This window comes from Salvia hispanica, chromosome 1 (assembly GCF_029641045.1).
Source record: "Salvia hispanica isolate PSC_SH4W2 chromosome 1, Shi_PSC_v1, whole genome shotgun sequence".
Taxonomy (NCBI): Eukaryota; Viridiplantae; Streptophyta; class Magnoliopsida; order Lamiales; family Lamiaceae; genus Salvia; species Salvia hispanica.
This window is the reverse complement of record NC_142692.1, coordinates 64,462,680-64,482,886: the sequence shown is the minus strand read 5'-3', so window position 1 is coordinate 64,482,886 and position 20,207 is coordinate 64,462,680. Positions and strand designations below refer to the sequence as shown.

At 31.9% G+C, this 20,207-nt stretch overlaps 2 protein-coding genes across 15 annotated transcripts; both read left to right on the top strand.

Annotated features, from left to right (window-relative positions):
- The first annotated feature begins 1,623 nt into the window (after window positions 1–1,623).
- On the top strand, window positions 1,624–5,999 carry LOC125218671 (esterase/lipase/thioesterase family protein). Of its 3 annotated transcripts, none has more exons than XM_048120389.2 (9): window positions 1,624–2,077; window positions 2,432–2,560; window positions 2,828–2,959; window positions 3,889–4,031; window positions 4,151–4,248; window positions 4,324–4,418; window positions 4,816–4,869; window positions 5,146–5,340; window positions 5,878–5,999. In XM_048120389.2, the coding sequence occupies exons 1-9, from the start codon at window positions 1,676–1,678 to the stop codon at window positions 5,986–5,988; spliced, it is 1,359 nt and encodes a 452-aa protein (XP_047976346.2). In that variant the 5' UTR covers window positions 1,624–1,675; the 3' UTR covers window positions 5,989–5,999. The 3 variants fall into 3 exon arrangements, with proteins under 3 accessions (XP_047976346.2, XP_047976347.1, XP_088925854.1); XM_048120390.2 differs by having other exon boundaries at window positions 5,873–5,999; XM_089069728.1 differs by lacking the exon at window positions 5,878–5,999 and having other exon boundaries at window positions 1,625–2,077; window positions 5,146–5,587.
- A 3,607-nt stretch (window positions 6,000–9,606) lies between these two features.
- On the top strand, window positions 9,607–12,333 carry LOC125218158 (uncharacterized). 12 transcript variants are annotated; one of them, XM_048119773.2, is made up of 8 exons: window positions 9,607–9,797; window positions 9,883–9,944; window positions 10,453–10,556; window positions 10,792–10,913; window positions 11,338–11,476; window positions 11,562–11,638; window positions 11,717–11,909; window positions 12,064–12,333. In XM_048119773.2, exons 3-8 carry the CDS (start codon window positions 10,496–10,498, stop codon window positions 12,171–12,173), a joined length of 702 nt encoding a protein of 233 aa, XP_047975730.1. In that variant the 5' UTR covers window positions 9,607–9,797; window positions 9,883–9,944; window positions 10,453–10,495; the 3' UTR covers window positions 12,174–12,333. The 12 variants fall into 12 exon arrangements, with proteins under 12 accessions (XP_047975730.1, XP_047975727.1, XP_088925848.1 ...); XM_048119770.2 differs by having other exon boundaries at window positions 10,402–10,556; XM_089069722.1 differs by having other exon boundaries at window positions 9,607–9,805; window positions 10,459–10,556.
- Window positions 12,334–20,207: the final 7,874 nt, after the last annotated feature.

Below are 20,207 nucleotides of genomic sequence, written 5' to 3'. Positions count from 1 at the left end.
GTTTATTATTTTGAGATAGTTATTCCACTTTTTATTTTTTATGAACTCTACTATTTTCCCTCCAACTATATATAGTATTAAAAAATAAATATGCACACTAAAACCATGATCGTGTTTAATAACTCAAACATATAAATATATAATATATTCAAACCTATAAACTAAAATCAAATGTAATACTCCTTCCATGTTCTAAAAATAATTTTTTTTAAATGACACAAAGTTTTAATGTAAAATTAGTAAAATAAAATAGAGATAAAAAGAAAAAGTGTGTTAGTGAAAAATGAGTCATAGCTCATAGAAAAAAATAACTTTCCTAAAATGGAGTACTTCTATTTTTAGGAAACTACCCCCAAAAAATATATAATTTTAGAAAATAGATACAGTATATTCAAATATAAATATTATTCTCTTCATTTTCACTGCAAGTGATCAACTTCTTTTTGATATTGGACTTAAGTAAATGATGTACTACATTAGTAATTAGTTCATCCGTATATATGTTTCTTATCCTATATTTTGGTATAAAACTATGTGCTGATATGTGTTAATGGACATGCATATATATGTAGAGGGGGATAGAGGAGAAATGAGTGCGAGGAAAAGATAATTTGAGATGGATGCTCTTGGAGTATAAAATAAATATAAAATTTATTAGTGATTAATATCACACAACTTTTTATAAAATTTAGCTACTGTAATAAATAATTAAATAAAAGAGTTATAGTCTCATAATTTAGGTTTAAGGGAATGTAAAAGCGTAAAGCAATTAAGATTTTCAGTCCATTAGATTTTGATTTAGTTGAGAATGAATTACAAAATAATTTTGAATTCTTATTTAAATTGTGTTCTTGTTTCTTGTTTGTTCCTTATATTGGTCGTTGAACAACTATGTTGAAACAACGCATCATTTTTCAAGCTTCGTTTTTTTTGTTGTAACAAAAACATAAAAGAGTAAATAGTTTTTGCATATTTCAGATCAATTTTCATGATTGACATAAAAGAGAAAATATTTTCTGCATATTTCTAATCAATTTACTTGGTGTCTTCTCTTGATGATGGAAGTTTTCAAACGCAATATCTACTTGATTAAAACTTTAAAATAACTGAATAAAAAAGTTTCCGGCCAAACCTATATGTACCTCAGTTATTTATTTATTTTTCTATGAGGTGATTGTATTTTACTATCCGTATTTTGCTAACGTTGCAATGTTAAAAAGCTTTATTTCATCTCTAAATTCTAGCCATGGAACGTTGTTTCATACTAATTACATCATCACTCATATGTTACTTATGCAAGTCTGCATCTATAAGTAATCATTACTATTCCTAAACTGATTTAATACTCCCGTTTTCCTTAAATTTCACACTTTGATCCGCACAAGTTTTAAAAAATATGCTAATACAAAGTGAATTGAAAAAATTAGTAAAATACGAGTTCTATTTTTATAAATTAATTTTATAATAAAATTAAGTATAAATAAGTTAGTGGAATATATGATTCACTATAAAAAAAAATTACTATAAAAAATGAAATATGATAAATTTTGTGCGATCAAAATAATAAATGTGACAGGAAAAAAAATTTAATGAGCAGGAACAAAAAGCATTTAAAATTTGGAAATTGTATAACCCCCAATTGGAAGGCAGCCACACATTCCTCTGCTGCCGACCAATGGCCAGGGCCACCTTCGGCTTCGCCGTCCCTCTCCGCCACCTCACTCATCTCCCCTTCGCCAAACCATCTCATTTCTCTACTCTCCGCGCTGCCACCACCGCCGCCGCCGGAATGCCCGACAGCTCCAGCAAGCTCCACCCCTCTCTCGTAGTCGTAGGCGGAGGCGTCGACACATTCACCCCCGCATTCAAAGCCCCTCATCTGCCCTACCTCCCATACCCCTTGATTACTTCCAATCGACACGTCGAGACTATATTCGCCGCCTTTTTCCGCTCACTTCCCAGCGTCAGGTTCCGCCGCGAGTGCCTTCGCACTAGCGACGACGGCTCTGTTGCTCTCGATTGGGTCTCCGGCGATGACCGTAGCTTGCCTTCGGACTCTCCCGTTCTCATTTTACTGGTATACAAACACTTATTGACTCCGAATTACTCAAAATTGCCGTAATACTACTTTCATTTGGATATGGCTTTTCATGTTGATTTACTGTTTGTTACCAAATTATTATGTATGGTGGTTGTGGCGATCTCCAGCTATCAATATTTTTTGAATAAATCATGAGGAGGAGTCCATTTCAGTTGTTATTTTCGTAAATGTGTGAAAACTTGGCTCGGTAGATAAGAACTACATGGAATATGATAACTTGAGCTGAACTTAAAAAGTGTCGAACAAAAAGGTTAAGAAGCACACAAAATTACTATGTTTGGAAGTCAAGGAAGTAAGGTATTATTGATCATTGCCAATGGATGATTTCAGCCAGGTCTCACTGGTGGTAGCCAGGACACATATGTGAGGCATATGCTATTGCGAGCTAGGAGTGAAGGATGGCGAGTGGTGGTATTTAATAGCAGAGGTTGTGGTAGCAGCCCTGTCACCACAGCTCAGGTACTGCATTTCTTTGATCTTTTCAACTTTTGTGTGAAACTCTTTCTTCTGTTACGAATAAAGTTGCCATCTTTATCCTTGATCTACCTCTGTTGTGTCCTTGTCATGCATCATAGACCATCAAAACCTTAAGTACTGCTCTTTGAAAGTTCGTAAATGTCAATGATGTGAAAACAAACCAATAATATCACCAGAGTTTGGCAGCTGAATATGTGAATAAGAATACTCTTCATTTGATAGCCTTTCATTTATGCTAAATTGCTGCAGTTCTATTCAGCTTCATTTCTAGGAGATATATCCGAGGTAGTGGAGCATGTTGGCAGCCGCTATCCAAGAGCTAATTTATATGCTGTTGGCTGGTCTCTTGGAGCTAATATTCTGGTTCGCTATGTGGGCCAGGTAATTGAACTATGTTCAAGCTTTTCCATTATTGTACATATATAATCAAACTCATGCTTCGTTCTTTTTAGGAACCTTTCACGAAAAATGTTCTAGTTTGTATAGCAGAGCCATCAATGAGAGCACATACCCAATGCATCACATTGTTTTGGGGGTTTCTTATAAGTGAGCAAAAGCTTTTATATGTTTTTTGCAATGAAAACGTTAATGCAAAGTACGACGAGAGATTCAGGTTTTAGGCTAAGGGGTACACACTGATAGGATAGGGTTCAAGGTTAGGTTACATGATCTAAAATTTTCTAGTGTGAGCCATTTTTCTGAATGGGATGTTGAGATGCACTTTGGATAGGGTGCTGAGTACTTGACATCACTCTTTTCCATATCTTGACAAGCTAATGTTCTAGACATGTAATTTCTCACATGCAATATGTGTCTCTGATCAGGGTGTCAGAGTTTGTGTTTAGTTAGGTTTCTTAGAGCATCCACTATAGGGCGGCCTATTGCGGTGGACGCGTCCGCCCCGGAGGCGGACGGATTTGCTGGGGCGGAAGGGAAATCGCCCCGAATGCGGCGAGGACGAGCCGGAGGAGAGAGAAGCGCGGCGGCCGCCGCGCCTATCTATTGCATGGCGAAACCGCCGCGGCGGTCGCCGGTTTCACCTTTTTTTTTTTTTTTTTTTTAATTTCGAATTTGGCTAAAAAAAGTGTCCACTATTGCTGCGGACACTTTTTTTTTTGGCCGTGGACAAATAAAAAGTGGTTATGGACAAAAAACGTGAAAGTGTCCGGCCAAAGTGTCCACTCTATAGTGGATGCTCTTATATCTACAAAACAATCTGTCTCTGTGCTTGCTAATCTGGAGATTCTGTACCTCACGTTTTAATCTACACTATTCGAGCTCCTATTCTTATGCATATTCTCTTATTGCAGGAATCTTTCTCTTGCCCTCTTGCTGGTGCCGTGTCCTTATGCAATCCATTTAATTTAGTAATTGCAGATGAAGATTTCCGTAAAGGATTTAACATCATTTATGACAAAGCTCTAGCAAATTCACTCTGCAAAATTTTCAGCAGGTACAATGGAGTTATATCTTTTCAATGTTTCTACACATATATGAAGTCCTACAATTAAATTTTTTTCTTTCTCATTCATTTTCTTATATAAGATCTAAATGGAATGACTTACTTTTCAGGCATGCACTCTTATTTGAGGATATCGGAGGTGAATTTAATATCCCATTGGCTGCTAATGCTAAATCTGTTAGAGAATTTGATGAGGGACTGACTCGAGGTTTGTATATGTTTATAGACGCTTGAATCCCTGGGACCACCTACCACTAACTGTTGCTCTTCTTGACCCCCTCAGTATCATTTGGATTTAAATCTGTGGATGACTACTACTCCAACTCAAGCAGTTCAGATTCTATAAAGAATGTGACAATACCTCTATTATGCATCCAGGCAAGTATTGTTTTGCAGTTTGTGGGTTTTATGGAAAATTGGAAATAGTAAAACTTATGCTCTATTGAAACTAAACCAGGAATTGGTTGGTCCAATTCTAGATTTCCTTATTCCTGTACTTGAAGTTGAAATGATGTGAACTTGTGCAGAATCACACAACTTCTTTATTTTATCCGTCCATATTTTCATCTCTCAATTGTTCTTGCAATCTGTTCTGTTTCCGCCTCCTTTGTTGGTGCATCTGTTCACCACTTATGGTTTTCTCCCTGTTTTGCTAGTATTTTTTAAATTGATCTATCCAAATAGAGATAGTTTTGGCACGAAAAATCACCTTTTGTGGATATAATTATCTGTTAGATCATCCAGCCCTGATGCTAAACCTACGAATGACTTTCAGGCTGAGAATGATCCAATTGCACCATCTCGAGGAATTCCTCGTGAGGATATACAGGTTCAACTTCTTGTTTGCTACGGATTTCTATTTCACTATCCCCATTTCTGTAGTATTTCTGTACTCATGATTTGAAAACATTTACTTTACTGTGATTAAGTGTGTATTGTTAAAATCATTTTAAGAAAATATTGCCTTTCAGTTCATGTTGTGACAATAAGTTTCCAATTTATGTATAAGGTGCTTTTCTCCTTGGAGTACCTCATCCAGAAGTGTCCAATCATCTGACTCTTTTCCTTTTTCCGTGTCTTCCTTCTTTGGAACTTTGTACCCCAGAATAATCCCAACTGTATGCTGATAGTTACTCCGAAAGGTGGCCATTTGGGTTGGGTGGCAGGTGCAGGAGCTCCAAGGGGAGCTCCGTGGACTGACGCCGTTGTTATGGATTTTCTTCAACACTTGGATCAGGCAACTGCTGTATCTTCGGCAAGTGTCAATGATTTCAAGCCAGAGAGACTTCAGCAGCTTGAGGTATAAATTCACTACTTATTTACCCCCTTTAGTGTGATTGCGTTTGAAATATACATACCTCATCCCCACGGAATTATAGCCCAGATAGAATCATAGGATAATGGTGAAGCCATATGATTTTTTTGGGGATACCATGATAAAATCAAACGTTTCTCTTGGCCAATATTTATGTGTTGTGAAGGGTTTAGGCAGCTAGAATAAAATCTTACTCATCTGATTCTATATATATCCTTTGTTTTTTTGTTCATTTTTTTGGTCATGCGATCGAATAATGTGAGTATATTACTACCTCGTCAGTGATCTGAAATGAAAAGCCATTCAATACTTTCATCCAAGTAAATGGTCTCAAACTCTGTAAAAAAAATTGGCCAATTGTTTATTCACTATGAGTAAGATGTGGCTTGATTATTTTTTTCTGTGTGAGAAAGAAAGTGACACTATCATTCTCAAATCTTATTTCCTTTTGCTTTATTGTTGATAAAAAGATTCTTCTTTTGTATTGCAATTAAACTTTTCTTTTTTCTATTTCAAGAGCAGCAACAGCCAACACTAGTACAAAGAAAGATTGGGTGTAAGTCGTCATGCATATGTAGGTTATCATATGTCACCGAGATCTTAAATGAGATATCTATGTCATTTTTTAATTAGGGAGTGATCAATTGCTGACTAATTAATAATCTCAAATTAAGATAAAATCTTAGTCATTAGATTAGGTGATCTGGTTGAAATAATGCTATGTGGATTATATTTTTAATTAAGAAAATTATTAAATAAAAATAAGGGGTATTAATGTCAATTCTCTCTCGTTAAAATTCATCTTAAAACTTTAAATTTACGTAACTCTTTCGATTTAAATTATTTTTTCGCAAAAATTATATCAAATTAAAGATAATTTTATAAGGATTACAACGAGATCTCAATTGCATATGTTCCGACGACGTTCGGATGATGAAATTTGATATTTTTTATTTTAGTTTTCGGAAATGTTGATAACCAGATTTTTATTATGAAATACATCAAAAAATTTCAATATAATTCATATAAAATCCCAATAAAACCATGTAAAAATCTCAATAAATATGTGTTAGTGTTGATATTCTTATGTCATATTGTTGATATTTGTAATACACTATGTTGATATAAAAAAATACTCACGAAAATTATCATATGATAACATAATGACGATATTACCTTTTTGTTGATATTTTGTCTATTATTATTGAAATTAGTAAGGTTCAATCTCATCCACTCGTTTTAAAATTTAAGGATGTAGATTTGACCTTAATTTTGGATCATGATGCTATAAGCAATGGAAGATGACACATTTAATCAATAATGGTATCTTAAGCTAAAAGATCGAGTCACATGTTTTATGGAGTACCAACTTAATAATAAAGGTGTCACCACCAAGTTTGAATATATATAAAATATTAAAGTTTAATCGAAAATCATATTGCCATTAATTTTATAAAAAAATAAAATCGAATTGTATATTATTTTTTAAATTCAATTAAGTTAGATTTAGTAGTATATTATTTTATAAAAAAATAAAATTGAATTATAATTCGGTTCTCAGTTAGAAAACGGTCGTTTCGGTCAGAATTGGAACCAGTTTTATTTAAAAAGTTGGAACCGGTATCTGAATCGGAACCGGTTCTCTTGTTCCCGGTTCTTCAATTAATAGACTAGTTCCGGTTCTAGTTCTGGTTAACCGAAAACTGGAGAACCATTTAAGCACCCCTAAAACAAATTAAATATTAACATTGTTTTGAATCTTACAAAATTCTGGTTTTCTTTTGAGAAATACTGTTGAGGGAAAATATATTATAGTGACCATCAAAACAGAAAAAATAACATCTGGTAAATTGCACAAATTTGTTGTATCCAATCAAGCATTACTTTCATAGAAGGGATCACCTAAAACAAATCCTAAAACACACTCATAAAGATGTGTAATGGACTCCATCATCACTTATTAAAATTGCTCATATTTATAAAATTATTTTATTTTGTCGTGAGTGTGTTTTAGGATTTTGTTTTAGGTGATCCCTTCCGTTTCTTTTGACATACCTCCCGATATATCCAATGCATATATAGAAGGGAGTTAGAGAATGCGTTTATTCTCATTTCTCCGGTTCAATTCCATCTTATAAAATATTGCCTCCTCCGTCTATAAAAAATAGTTTCATTGTAAACAACACAAGTTTTAATGAGAAATTGGTAAAGTAAGAAAGATGAGAAAAATTGGTTAAATATGAGAAAGAAACTTTCTTATTTTAGAAATGAGACTATTTTTTGTGAAAATCTCAAAATGGTAAAATGAGACTATTTTTCGTGGATGAAGGGAGTACTACTTTGTTTCTAAGCCTCTAGATAAATCATGAGATCATATAAAATAAATAACTCCATTTTCAAGCCAAATTTCACTAATTTTTAGCCTAATTAGCATATCGGACTAGTCCAAAACTCAAATATTTAGGATTATAATTAAAATTTTCCACTCCAATGAATTATAATCACTCAATCCCACAAGAATACCCACTAGTTCGTCCCACAAGCACTTTCTAATTTTGAAAATTCTTTTCTCTTCAATGAGGTGAACCCATTCTCCACTAATACTTTAATTGCTTTTTCTTTTTATCTCTCTTATTTTACTAAACGGAGCATTTTATTATACAAATAATATCATTACAACGGTAGGGATATATGAAAACAAAAAATATCACCAATATAGTTACAAATGCGATTAATAGTTTTATTGTACAAATAATTATATCAATACATATGCATTACAACAATTTAATTTTACCACAATAGATTTGATTTACAAACCAATAAAATGAAAAACAAAAACATGAATATAAATAAATAGAAACATAACTTAAAATGATAACAACCCAGTATTTCATAAGTTTCTTAAAAATAATTTATAACCAACATTAAAAATGGAATCACTATCAACATTATCTTTACGTACTAAAATCTTCAAAAGTGGCCATAAGAGTGAAGTTGCTACACCGAATTTATGCATAATTATAGATAAAATTATTAAAACAATTATAACAAATATCCACCAAGCAATCTTTTGTGGCAACTGCCTTATAAAAAGATATTCCCTCATGTCCTCATTCATAGTCTTTCATTCATAGTCTTATTGAATGATGTGTATTTTAAAATATTATTTGACTTTTGTTGAAAATAATTAGTACTAAAGTTCCTTTTATACTTCCTTCATCCTTAAATAAGTGAATTTTGAATGAATGTATAATTGATAAAATAAGAGAGAAATTAAAAAAAAATGATTGAGATTTTAGTATTTTAAAATATTTTTATTTTTTTATAAGGTGAGAATGGAGTGAAGGGAGTGTAATTTAATTAGTTAGTGCGTATTAAGATTTTAGTGTTTTAAAATATTTTTATTTTAAATTAGTTATACATAAAGAACTTTTGTATTATTCTATTTTTTTATCATGCTTTTATCAATCTTCTTAATATATTGGGAGTGTAATTTACTATTTTATAAGTATTGTTGTAGCTAATTTTTTTTTCTTTAAACATAATAAAACATTAAAAAATAAATTAATTTCATTAAATTATACACTAATCAACAATTTTTTAAAATATTTTATTCAAATAAACAATTAAGTGAATGTAATTTAAACATAAGAATAAATTAGATCGTAGAAATTTAAAACTTATTTGAGAAGCCAAATATAAAATTTGAATCATCTAATAATCATATTTTAGTGAATTATTTTTTTTTTAAGTTTAATTTGAGATCACATCATATACATTGCAAAAACTAAATGAATATAATATTTATTTAATAGAAAAAAGATAGATTTTTATTTCTGGTCGTATGTATATATATAAAAGGTAAATTATACACTTAAAATAATGATAAAATTTTATGCATTTAGTTTATTTTGAATAATACAATAAGGGTTGTGATCAATTGAGATTTTATAGCCTAATTGAGAATTGAGATATATTATCACCCACTCATTTTTATTATAAAAATGAGCAGTCTAGAATTTGCCAAATGGAAAAAATATTTTTAGATTAATTAATTATGAAAGGGCATAATGGTAATTTTATGGTATATTTTATTTAATAAATACTTTTTAAAAAAAAAATTATATTTTTTAAAATTTTATTTTTAATTTTTTTTTTTTTTTTTTTTTTTAAGTTTCATTTTTTTGAAAAGTTTATTTTTTTTTTCAACTACGTATTAAAATACTGTTAAATATTTTGATCAAGTAAATACACGTTGAAAATTGAAAAGATTAAAACTCTTTCAATCGGCGGGATCCTCGTCACCACGCCGCCACGCCCACCTGCCTGCCTCGCCGCCGTTACTTCCGTCCTGCCGCGTCACTCCTCCACGGCTCCTTCATCGTCGCTCCTTCCTCGCCGCTGCAGGCTCGTTGCTCCACGGCTCCTTCCATTGATTTTTGGTATTCTTGTAAGGTGTATATGGTTATAGAAATTCAATAGATATTCTTGAGCTTCTCCAATTCACAAATGAATGTCGATTTCTAGAGTTTTGATTCTCCATATTTTCTTCTCAAATCAATCGGAGCATCTCCTAAGATTTTGAACAGGTAATTTTTAAGGTTTTTATGCCTAGGAAAATTACATATCATCACTTGCACTGGAATTTGTGGATATATTCTTTTCTAGCTTCGCGCTGAATATTTCGTGTATTGATTAATTTTAAGAAATCGAAATAAAATATCAATTTATTCTACATATTTAAAAACTGGAAACGTTCAAACTGATGAAAATTCTAGAGTTTATGTATCAATTCAGTTTATTTTTCAATTTTTGAATCATAAATACCTGGTTATTGTTGTTTGCAATTGAGAATGCAATGAGCTGGTAGGGTTAGTGTTGAGGAACTGTTGAGTATAATCAACTGATCATGGCAACTACAAAATGTTTTTTTTTTCTACATTATTGTGTTCAAAATATTAGCTACTCGTATTACTCCACATTTTTAACTGATATTTTGCGGAAGCTGGTTGAAAATTTGCTGCTCATGTAATATTTTATAAACAGATTGTTGTAAAATGGTGCTATGGAACTGCTCATAACTGAGTTTCGATACAGTAATAGATTTTTGTCTCGCTGGTGAGTTACTCACGGGATAAAGATGCTTGGCATTTCATACGGGGAGTTGTTCCTCATTGTTGGAGCTGCAGCCGCCCTTATCGGTACTCTCTCGTTATCTCTCTACATGTACGTAATTCTGTATGAATATGTCCGATCAGCATCACTTCACATGTCGTTCCCTGATTCTTTCCATGGTTGCATTTTGAGGCTGGAATTTCTAATGCATGATTTTACTTTTAGGCTCAGTTTCCTGCATTTTAGAATCCTTATAAACTTTGTGGTTGTTTAAATATAGGGAAAAACAAATAACATTGGTTGAGTTTGTGATTGAATTAGGTCCAAAGGATCTTCCAGTGATAGCTAGAACGGCTGGGAGGTTAGCTGGGCGCGCAATTGGATATGTTCAAGTGGCACGGGGACAATTTGAAAGCGTTATGCATCAATCTCAAGCTCGTCAGGTAGTGGTTCTCGCATGGGGATTCAGTGTCTTCTGATGCAATTCGTGTAAATATGTTGCAACTTGTTAGAAAATTGCTCTGCTTAGCAATGGTGTTATCAATGTTATCTTCTGTTTAGTGCTAGAGGGATTAGCCACAGATACTTTGAAATGGAAAAGCCATTCTTGGTTTGTTAGTTGTTTGCTATGCCATTGAGTGGTATTGCACCAGTGCCATCTCTTAATTCAGATATTAAGGTGATGGTTATATTCCTGGCAGAGCTGTGTATGTGATGACCTTCTCAGTGGGAATAGTATGATAGTCTCCATTTCCATTTCGATGGTCATATATGCCTGCAAGATTACCCTCATTGTCTGAAAGTAATTTCTGTTTCGTTCTACAGTTTGATTGTTTTAACATGAGAAAATCTGTTAAATTCTGTCAGGTGCATAAAGAACTACAAGATACAATGGCACAGCTAGAAGCAATACGCCATGAAGTTCGGTCCATTTCTTTCATGAACCCTGGTCCCTTGACAACAAGACTTGTTGATAATATTGCTAGTCAACCACCTGTTACAAACGGTAGCAATTTAGTTACAACTTTTTGTTGTTGTATGCACATAGCTTTCTATTGTCATTCTCATTTAGTTTTGTTACTCGATTACAGTGGAAAAGGAATCTTCAAAACCTCCTCAAGAGAGCAATGTGAGAGTTGAGACCCCAGTTGCCAGTAGAAAGACCAAGGTAACTTCGGAACTGTAACACTAGTTCTAGGCTTCTAGTCTAAATTCAAGTCCTTATTGAACTTTCAACTTTCTTAAGGATCACAGTCCGTCGACCTTTTCGCTGTCTGATGTGCATAGCCAAGCAAGCGCATATGCAAGATTGGCTGAATCTGCACCCTTGACTGCAAATTCCATGGACGATGTTCTTAATGAGTTAAAGGATGATTCTGGTCAGTTCGTTGTTCTACCTATATCAGCTGAAACTGCTAAACTGTTGCCCTGTCAAAAAGGTGACCATATCAGCAGAAAGCTCATTTTCCGTTTGGGGCTCTTTCATCACCAAGCTCCTACGTTATCAGCAGATAGCTCAATTTCCTATTTTTCTGCACAAATTGTGTCACGTATTTCATGGACTAAGAAACTCACTAGTAAATTTGGGTTCAGGTGATTTGAGTGGCTCCGACTTATTGTTAGAGGCAGTACTCGAGGAAGAGGTGGCCCGCAATGCAAAGAGTTTCTTCTCTCAAGCCCAAATCCAAACAAAGAGTGAATGAGTAAGTAATATTGTACCTAAAGTATGTTAGATTGTCTTGAGATTTTGCCTTCCCCACCCCCCCAAAAAAAGTCTCGAAACCCGTAATATCAATTGAATACTACTCTTGATAACCTTTATGCTGCATATTACATTGCATTAGTCTATTTAGTTGTGGCTGAGTTTTGATAGTATCACGCAACAAAGCCCGTAATATCAATTGAATACTACTCTTGATAACCTTTATGCTGCATATTACATTGCATTAGTCTATTTAGTTGTGGCTGAGTTTTGATAGTATCACGCAACAAAGCGCAATCAGGGACGCATCAAGCTCGCTGTTTTACTTAAAATGACCCGAGCACTGCCCAGCTCAAAAACATGAAAAGATTTATTTAACTTCGAGGATCATCTTCACTCTTCTGTAATTTGCTTCTGCCCCTACTTTTCTTCGTTTCCCTTAATCGCCTTGTATCAATCTTATTGCAGTAACATATGGTGGCTCTTGATTGATTTATCTATAACATTAATGATTGATTTATAAATTTGTCTAATGATCTAATCTTTAGTATGCATATTACGTATGTTGGAGGAAAAAAGTAAAAATAAATTTGGCCAATGGTTATTCTCTATGACCAGGACGTGGCTTGATTTTTCTCTTTTCTTTGAGAAAAATCTTTTTATTTTTGTTTTATTGTTGATTGTTGATTAAAAAAATCTTTTTATTGCAATTTTCGTTTTCTATTTTCGATTACAAGATCAGCAGCAGCCAACACTTGTATGAGAAAAGATTGGGTGTGAATCGTCATGCATATGTAGGTTATCATATGTCACTGGAGTTGATGTTAAAATGAGATATCTATGTCATTATTTAATCAATAATGGTATCTTATGCTAAAAAACCGAGCCACATGTTTTATACTGACTCAATAATAAAGGTGTCACTACCGAATTTGATTACGTTAAACATTATAGGTTAATCGAAAATCATATCGTCTTTAATTTTTTTACCATTTTTTTCCCTTTTAGATTTGGGAAACATAATTTATAGGATTAGTAGTTTTTGTCTCTGACTTTGTGATATTTGAAAAAATACTCAATTATTTTTTTTTTCAAAAACAAATTATGGAAAAAAAAGATCATCGCAAAATTAAGAATCTGACGAAGATAGATACTCCCTCCGTCTATGAATAGGAGTCCCATTTCTATTCGGCACGGGTTTTAAGAAATGTTAAGAAAAGTGAGCGGAAGAAAGTTAGTGGAATAGGGGTCCCACTTGTATATATTAGTTTTAAATGATATGTGGGTGGAATGAGTTAGTAGAATGTTGGGTCTCTTTACCATTTATACTCCCTCCGTCTCATTTTAGGAGTCCCGGTTGAGTTCGGCACGGGTATTAAGAAATGTAAAGGAAAGTTGGTGAAAAAATATAGTGGAATGTGGGTCCTACCTTTTTATATTAGTTTTATAATAAAATGTGAGTGAAAAAAGGTTAGTGGAATGTGGGGCCTATTACCAATTATGGAATATTCCAACCGGGACTCCTAAAGTGGGACATCCAAAAGTAGTAAACCGGGACTCCTAAAGTGGGACGGAGGGAGTAGTAATTATGAACCGGGACTCATATTCGTGGACGGACCAAAATGGAAAAACAGGACTCCTATTCGTGGACGGAGGGAATATATAATACTAGTATTACTATTACTGCTACTCTTTTATGCCTATTGACATGAAATGAAGACAAATTTACATTCAACAACTACTTTCAAATAAATCCACAACAGATATAGATTGTTAACTCTTTTTATCCTTATTATTTGAAAATTTCGAATCTCATTCTCTCAATGATATGTGAATCAAATAAGTAGGCCTGTCAAATTGGGTACCCGCGGATACCTGATCCGAAATTTTCGGGTACCCGATCCCGAAATTCCCAAAATTCAATACCCGATACCCGACCCGAATTTGATTTCGGGTACCCAAATACCCGACTCGGGTATCCAGTACCGAAAAATCGGGTATCCAGTCTCAATTGTGATTTTGATTTTTTTTTTTTTTTTGAAAATTAACTACAAACTTTTAGAATTTATTTAATATTATTTAATTCAAATTTAATACGAAGTTGAAGTACTAATATCCAAGTAAAAATAACTACAAACTTTTAGAAGTACAAAATTCTTATAGTAGCTCGAATTAAAGAGAAAATAACTACAAACTTTTAGGAATACAAAATTCTTGTAGTAGTTCGAATTTAAAAGAAAATAACTACAAACTTTGAAAAATACAAAATTCATAAGTTATAGTACATATTAAATTTTTTTTATCCATACACAATAAGTCAATAACCATCAAAATTCATAAGTTCAAACATTCATCCTTTATAAATATCACAATTCAATAACTCATAAGAATCAAGATCTAACAATAATATCATCAAAAAAATCAAAATTATAAATATCACAAGTCAATGAAATTAAAATTTAATTAAAAAATTAAATTACATATCTTATATGCTAACTATTAAGTACTCCCTCCGTCCCATAGAAGTTGGCATACTTTGAAAATGGCACAAGATTTTAGGAGGTTTTGTTTTGTGTGTTAAATGGAGAGAGAAAATATAATTTTTATATTCATGTGAGAGAGAACTTTTTCCAAAAATGGAAATGTGACATCTTTTGTGGGACAAACTAAAAAGGAAAGTGTGTCAACTTCTCTGGGACGGAGGGAGTATTAATTAAATTATAGTTAAGAAGTTAAATTACATTTAGTTATAATAAAAATATAATTTATTAATTTTAGAAAATAAATCGGATAAATCGGATAATTCGGGTATACCCGATCGGATATCGGATAACCCGATACCCGATAATCCAAAATTCTCACTACCCGATCCCGATCCAATACCCGAAAAATCGGGTTTCGGATATCCAATTATCCGACTTTTTCGGGTTTGGATATCGGGTATTGGATACCCGATATCCATTTTGACAGGCCTACAAATAAGATTAGTTTGTACTATCAAGATCTTGGATATTCCAAAATTCCGGTCTAAGTGCTTAGACACACATATTAATGCATAAATGTTTACCCAAATGAATCTTAATCCAGTGATACTTTGGTAATCAATAAAGGATCGAACATGTAAGGACAATTTTAGTTTGATAAGCCAAAACGACGATTAAAATGAAACTAATTAATTGAAAATCCAAAATTCAAAACTCAATTGTAGAATTCACATAATGGAAAGTAATAACAATACTGTCATCCTATACGAATCTTATTTAGTTAGAATATATTCTAATTGATCCGACTCACAAAAACAATTTAAATTCTAGCATTTTTTTTAATATTATAAATTCTGTATTACTTTTGACAAATAATGTCAAGTGAAAAAATATTATTGTGACCATCAAAGCAGAAAAAAAACATCTGGTAAATTGCACTAATTTGTTTCTCCAATCAAAATTAAATCAAAAATTACTTTGGACACACATGTATTAATTATTTATGCTCTATTCACCTCACTTAGGAAAGTGGAGGTTCTCTTGTGTGGCTTCACGAACACAATTAATTTAAATACAAATAGCCATAGCTAATATCTAGAAAATTGTAATGAATTTATTTTTATTTGCCATTACTTATTGCCATATATATGGAGCTAAATAAAATAAGCATACGACAATAGTTCACCTCTCTTATGCCTCGCAATATTCCCTATGCGCATTTTTCTGTTCAATAAAAAAAAAAAATCATCTGTGACCAAATTACATAAACAGGCCTGGTTCTCATGCGGTTTTGGTTACTTTTGCAATGGTTTTGTTGGCTTTTCCCAAAGTGATTCTTTGAATGTTGCAGTTAAGTTTACAATGTTTTTGGTGACTTTTGACCAAAAGTCGTAACTATGAATTCCAAAGACCATATTATGCAATCCGCATAGATAATTAAATCATTTAATGCAATAAAATATTAGGGAAAGTAAATATTCATATATCTATCAAGTGACCTGAGCCGATACAACTTAGTTGATCCCATGCCTGACCCACCAGAGGAACGAAGCAGGGCTCAAACCGCTCTAATGCCGATGGACATAGGAAACAACGTTCAAAAAAAAAAGTCAAACAAGGATAAAGAAACAAAGCATCTTAAGCCAAAATAAACAAACTAATCAAGAGACGATAGAAAGACGATAGAAAGAAGATCAAGATGTGCTCCCTCCAAACAAAACAAGAAAACAAAAGTAAAACACTCGTCAACAAAAACCACCATGCAATAACTCACCAAGAAGTAAGGCGAGCTACATGCACCTTTGTGTTCACCAATAGGAAGATAATCGCTTCTTCGATTATGTTCCGCCCATCTCCTAACTTTAAGCAAGCCTTCAAACATTTGTCCCGGTGAAAAGGAAAATTTTGCACACCATCCTTTAGTTCATAATCCTAACCTTCAGCAAAAGAGTTTCTTCTCAATTTTCTAATTTAATTCCATCTTTTAAAAACTTACTTTGTTTCTGAACTACTAGTAACTAGATATAGGACCATGGGATCACATATAATTAAAAACTTCAAATTTCAAACCAAATCTCGTTAATTTTTAACCTAATTAGCATGTTGGACTAATCCAAAACTCAAACATTTAAAATTATAATTTAAAATTTCTAATCCAATAAAGTATACTAGTAGCAAATAAAACTGCTCAATGAACCTATCCGATTAAACATGCCTAATTTTTTCTACAACTACTCGTTTCGCCATTATGATAAGGACGTGACTTGATCATTCTTAATTCTTGTTTATATAGCAAAATTTGTTTTGTCTACTTAAAAAATATCGTTGCCTCAACATAAGGTCAGAAATAATTGAGCATAGAAAGATGGGTTTTTGCGCGTCATTCATACATATGGATAGCGGATCTCATTTAAGTTATAAACCTCTCATCCTCCACGTCTAAATTAGTCGACGAAATACTTTGTTATAATCTTATCATGTTACAATTTCTTTTCTTTATTATTTCAAATTGAAACGCATTTTGTTAGGTAGTAAGCGTGAGCTAATACAATAATCGCTTCGTACTCCGTAAATATAAAAATTGGTTGCTAAAAAAGTAGAAAAAGTCACTGATCATTGTATGATTTTACTTTTACTATTTCAAGTGTGAATTAAGTTTAATTAACGAATTTGAGGCTATTTACTCATGCATTCGAGGCTATTTAATCTAAATCAATAAATAATTTTGTAATACTATTTTTTGCATATTTATAATTTATTTTTGAATTAATTCAAAAGAAACGAATAAATGAAATTTAAATAACATAAAATTACTTTGTGCTCGATAATGTGTGTTCGGTAAAGTCTATTTTTCGTAGTGTCTTAAGCAGTTACTTTCATACTTTATTTAAACTATATTGCATCTGATCAAACAAATTTGGAATTATATATGTATGTGGAAAAATGGATAAAACGTGAGACATCTGGTCCTATGGTGTAGGAACTAAGAACTAAGAACTCATCTCAACCACTGAACCATGATATTTTGATTTTTGATGATTTAATTTAAATAATTTTATCCAAAAAAGTGGTGGTAGTATTTTTATTATATTATCTCCAATCTATCTATGCCGAGTGTTTTTGTCGTTATGAGATTTTAAGTTTTTGGAAAATGAACGATATTAATTGATTTTATATTTCCAATTGATATGTTTGCCGACAAGTAATTAATATTTAAAAGTTTCTAGCTAATAATGCATACTGAAGTTTTATGATAAATTACTTTTATTTTCTACGAACTTATGGTCGATTTATTTTGATATCTACCTAGGAGCTTATAGTTAAGCTAATAGCACTATGTTATTTTTTTACTCCTTCCTTCCGTATATAAAAATAGTATTTTTTTCATTTTAGTCTATTCCATTATAATATTCAATTTCTATTTTTGCCAAGTATTTTCTCTCTTATAAAGTGGATTATATTTCTAATTAACAATATTTCAATCACTTTTCATTTTTAGATCTCTCATACTTTACCAATTTCGCATTATAACATGTGTCATTCCCAAAGTCTCTATTTTATAGACGGAGGGAGTATTATATATCACTAAATATGTTAATCCCTTTTTCATCTGTGGTCTTATAAGGGATACTTGATGTGCCCCTATGGCTGAAAAATTATTTACTGATCGGCATATAGTAATATTTTGCATATGAAAAACATCACATATGAATTATTGATCACAGTCAGTTTAACTTTCGAAATTATAAATGGGGGCGATGAAAACTCTATTTTGATTTTCAGGGCCATATGCCTTTGAGAAATTATTAATGAGACCGATGAAATATACTCCTTATAAGGATCTGAGAAAGTTTAAGGAGTAATACGGAAAAATACATTCTTAGGTCCTTATACTTTAGTCAAAATGTTCATTAGGTCCATGTATAATTTTTTCGTTTTAATAGGTCCTTATACTTTTCACAGTATTTTTATCAGGTCCTCATACAATTTTTCGTTTTAATAGGTCCTTATACTTTTATCATAACTTACATTAGGTTCTTGTTCAATCTTTTATTTTAGAGACTTTTTTACATTTATCTTGGATAATAATCTAAATTTAATTAAATTTAATGAACTTTTTAATATTCCATTATTTAACTTAGCATAGTCTATAAAGATAATATCATCTTGTTATCCAATAATCTCAATAAGTTGTAGAGAATAATAAAAAGATTAACCGTGATGATTGAAGATTAAAATCGAAGTTTTTTTTTAGAATAACTATCCGAATTTTCAATTGATTATTTATAGTTATATTGAAAGATGTGTTTCCCTGAATATTTATAATCATAAGATAAGTTATATAATAAAATTAAAAGGTTCATTAAATTTAATTAAATATAAATTATTATTTAAGATAAAAGTAGAAGATTATTTAAAATAAAAAATTGTATAAGGACCTAATAAAAGTTATAATTAAAGTATAAGTACCTACCAAAACGAAAAAATTGTACAAGGATGTGATGAAATTTATGAGAAAGGTATAAGGACCTATTAAAATGAAAAAATTGTACGAAGATCTAATGAACATTTTGATTAAAGTATAAGGACCTAAGAATGTGTTTTGCCCATATAATACTATAACGAACAATTTTTTACTCAACGTGTAAAGGGAAATTGTAATATAGAATTACGATGAATTCCGCTTGATAAAGTTTCCGTTTAATATATGAGATAATGTGATTGAATTGAAAATTTGAAAATTATAAATAATTTATAAAATTAAATTAATTGTGCATCTCGCATTGGGCATTGATTAAATATACTACCCCTACTTTTTTTTACAAGACACCTGATTTTTCTCGTTGCTATTAAAACTAGTTTGGATAAGCAAATTTTTGCACTTAATAATAACAGAGGGATCGACGTGGAACATGATCCAATATGCACAAATATTAATACTATTTTATTGTTTCATCGAAAGTTCCTGACAATATTTTTTTAGAAGATAATAGTGAACATGCAAATTTGTTTCCTATACGTCATTTTGTTGAAGAAAACGTTTGCAAGGACGACAAGTCCAAACCTATATATTACCCTGCTTTGAAAAATGCTATACTAACAAACTACATATCTCAACACTATTCATTTTGTCAGCTTCCATCAAATTTTTTGAATTGATCATTTGTGGATGTGGATATATGTGCGTGTGTACTGAATATAAGCTATACTAGCTAATTTTAAGTTTGTTTGATTCCGAACGCTGTAATATAAATGGGCATTAACTGTATTAGTTTCCTTTCTTAATCGCACTATAATGCCCACTAAATCCTCCATCCTAATCTAATTTCAAACCAATGAGAAAGGCAAATTTTGGCCAACCTAGTATATGTAATTTGGTTTAGAGTAGTTTGACAAATATACTCCATAAAAGATGGATTGCACGTAATAATCTTTGAACATTTAAGAGTTCGATCAACAATTATTAATTTCTCGTCAAATTGAAATTCATGAGCTTTAGTCATGAACTCAGAAGTAGAAAAATCATCCATTCTTAGTTAAATGGTAAAATG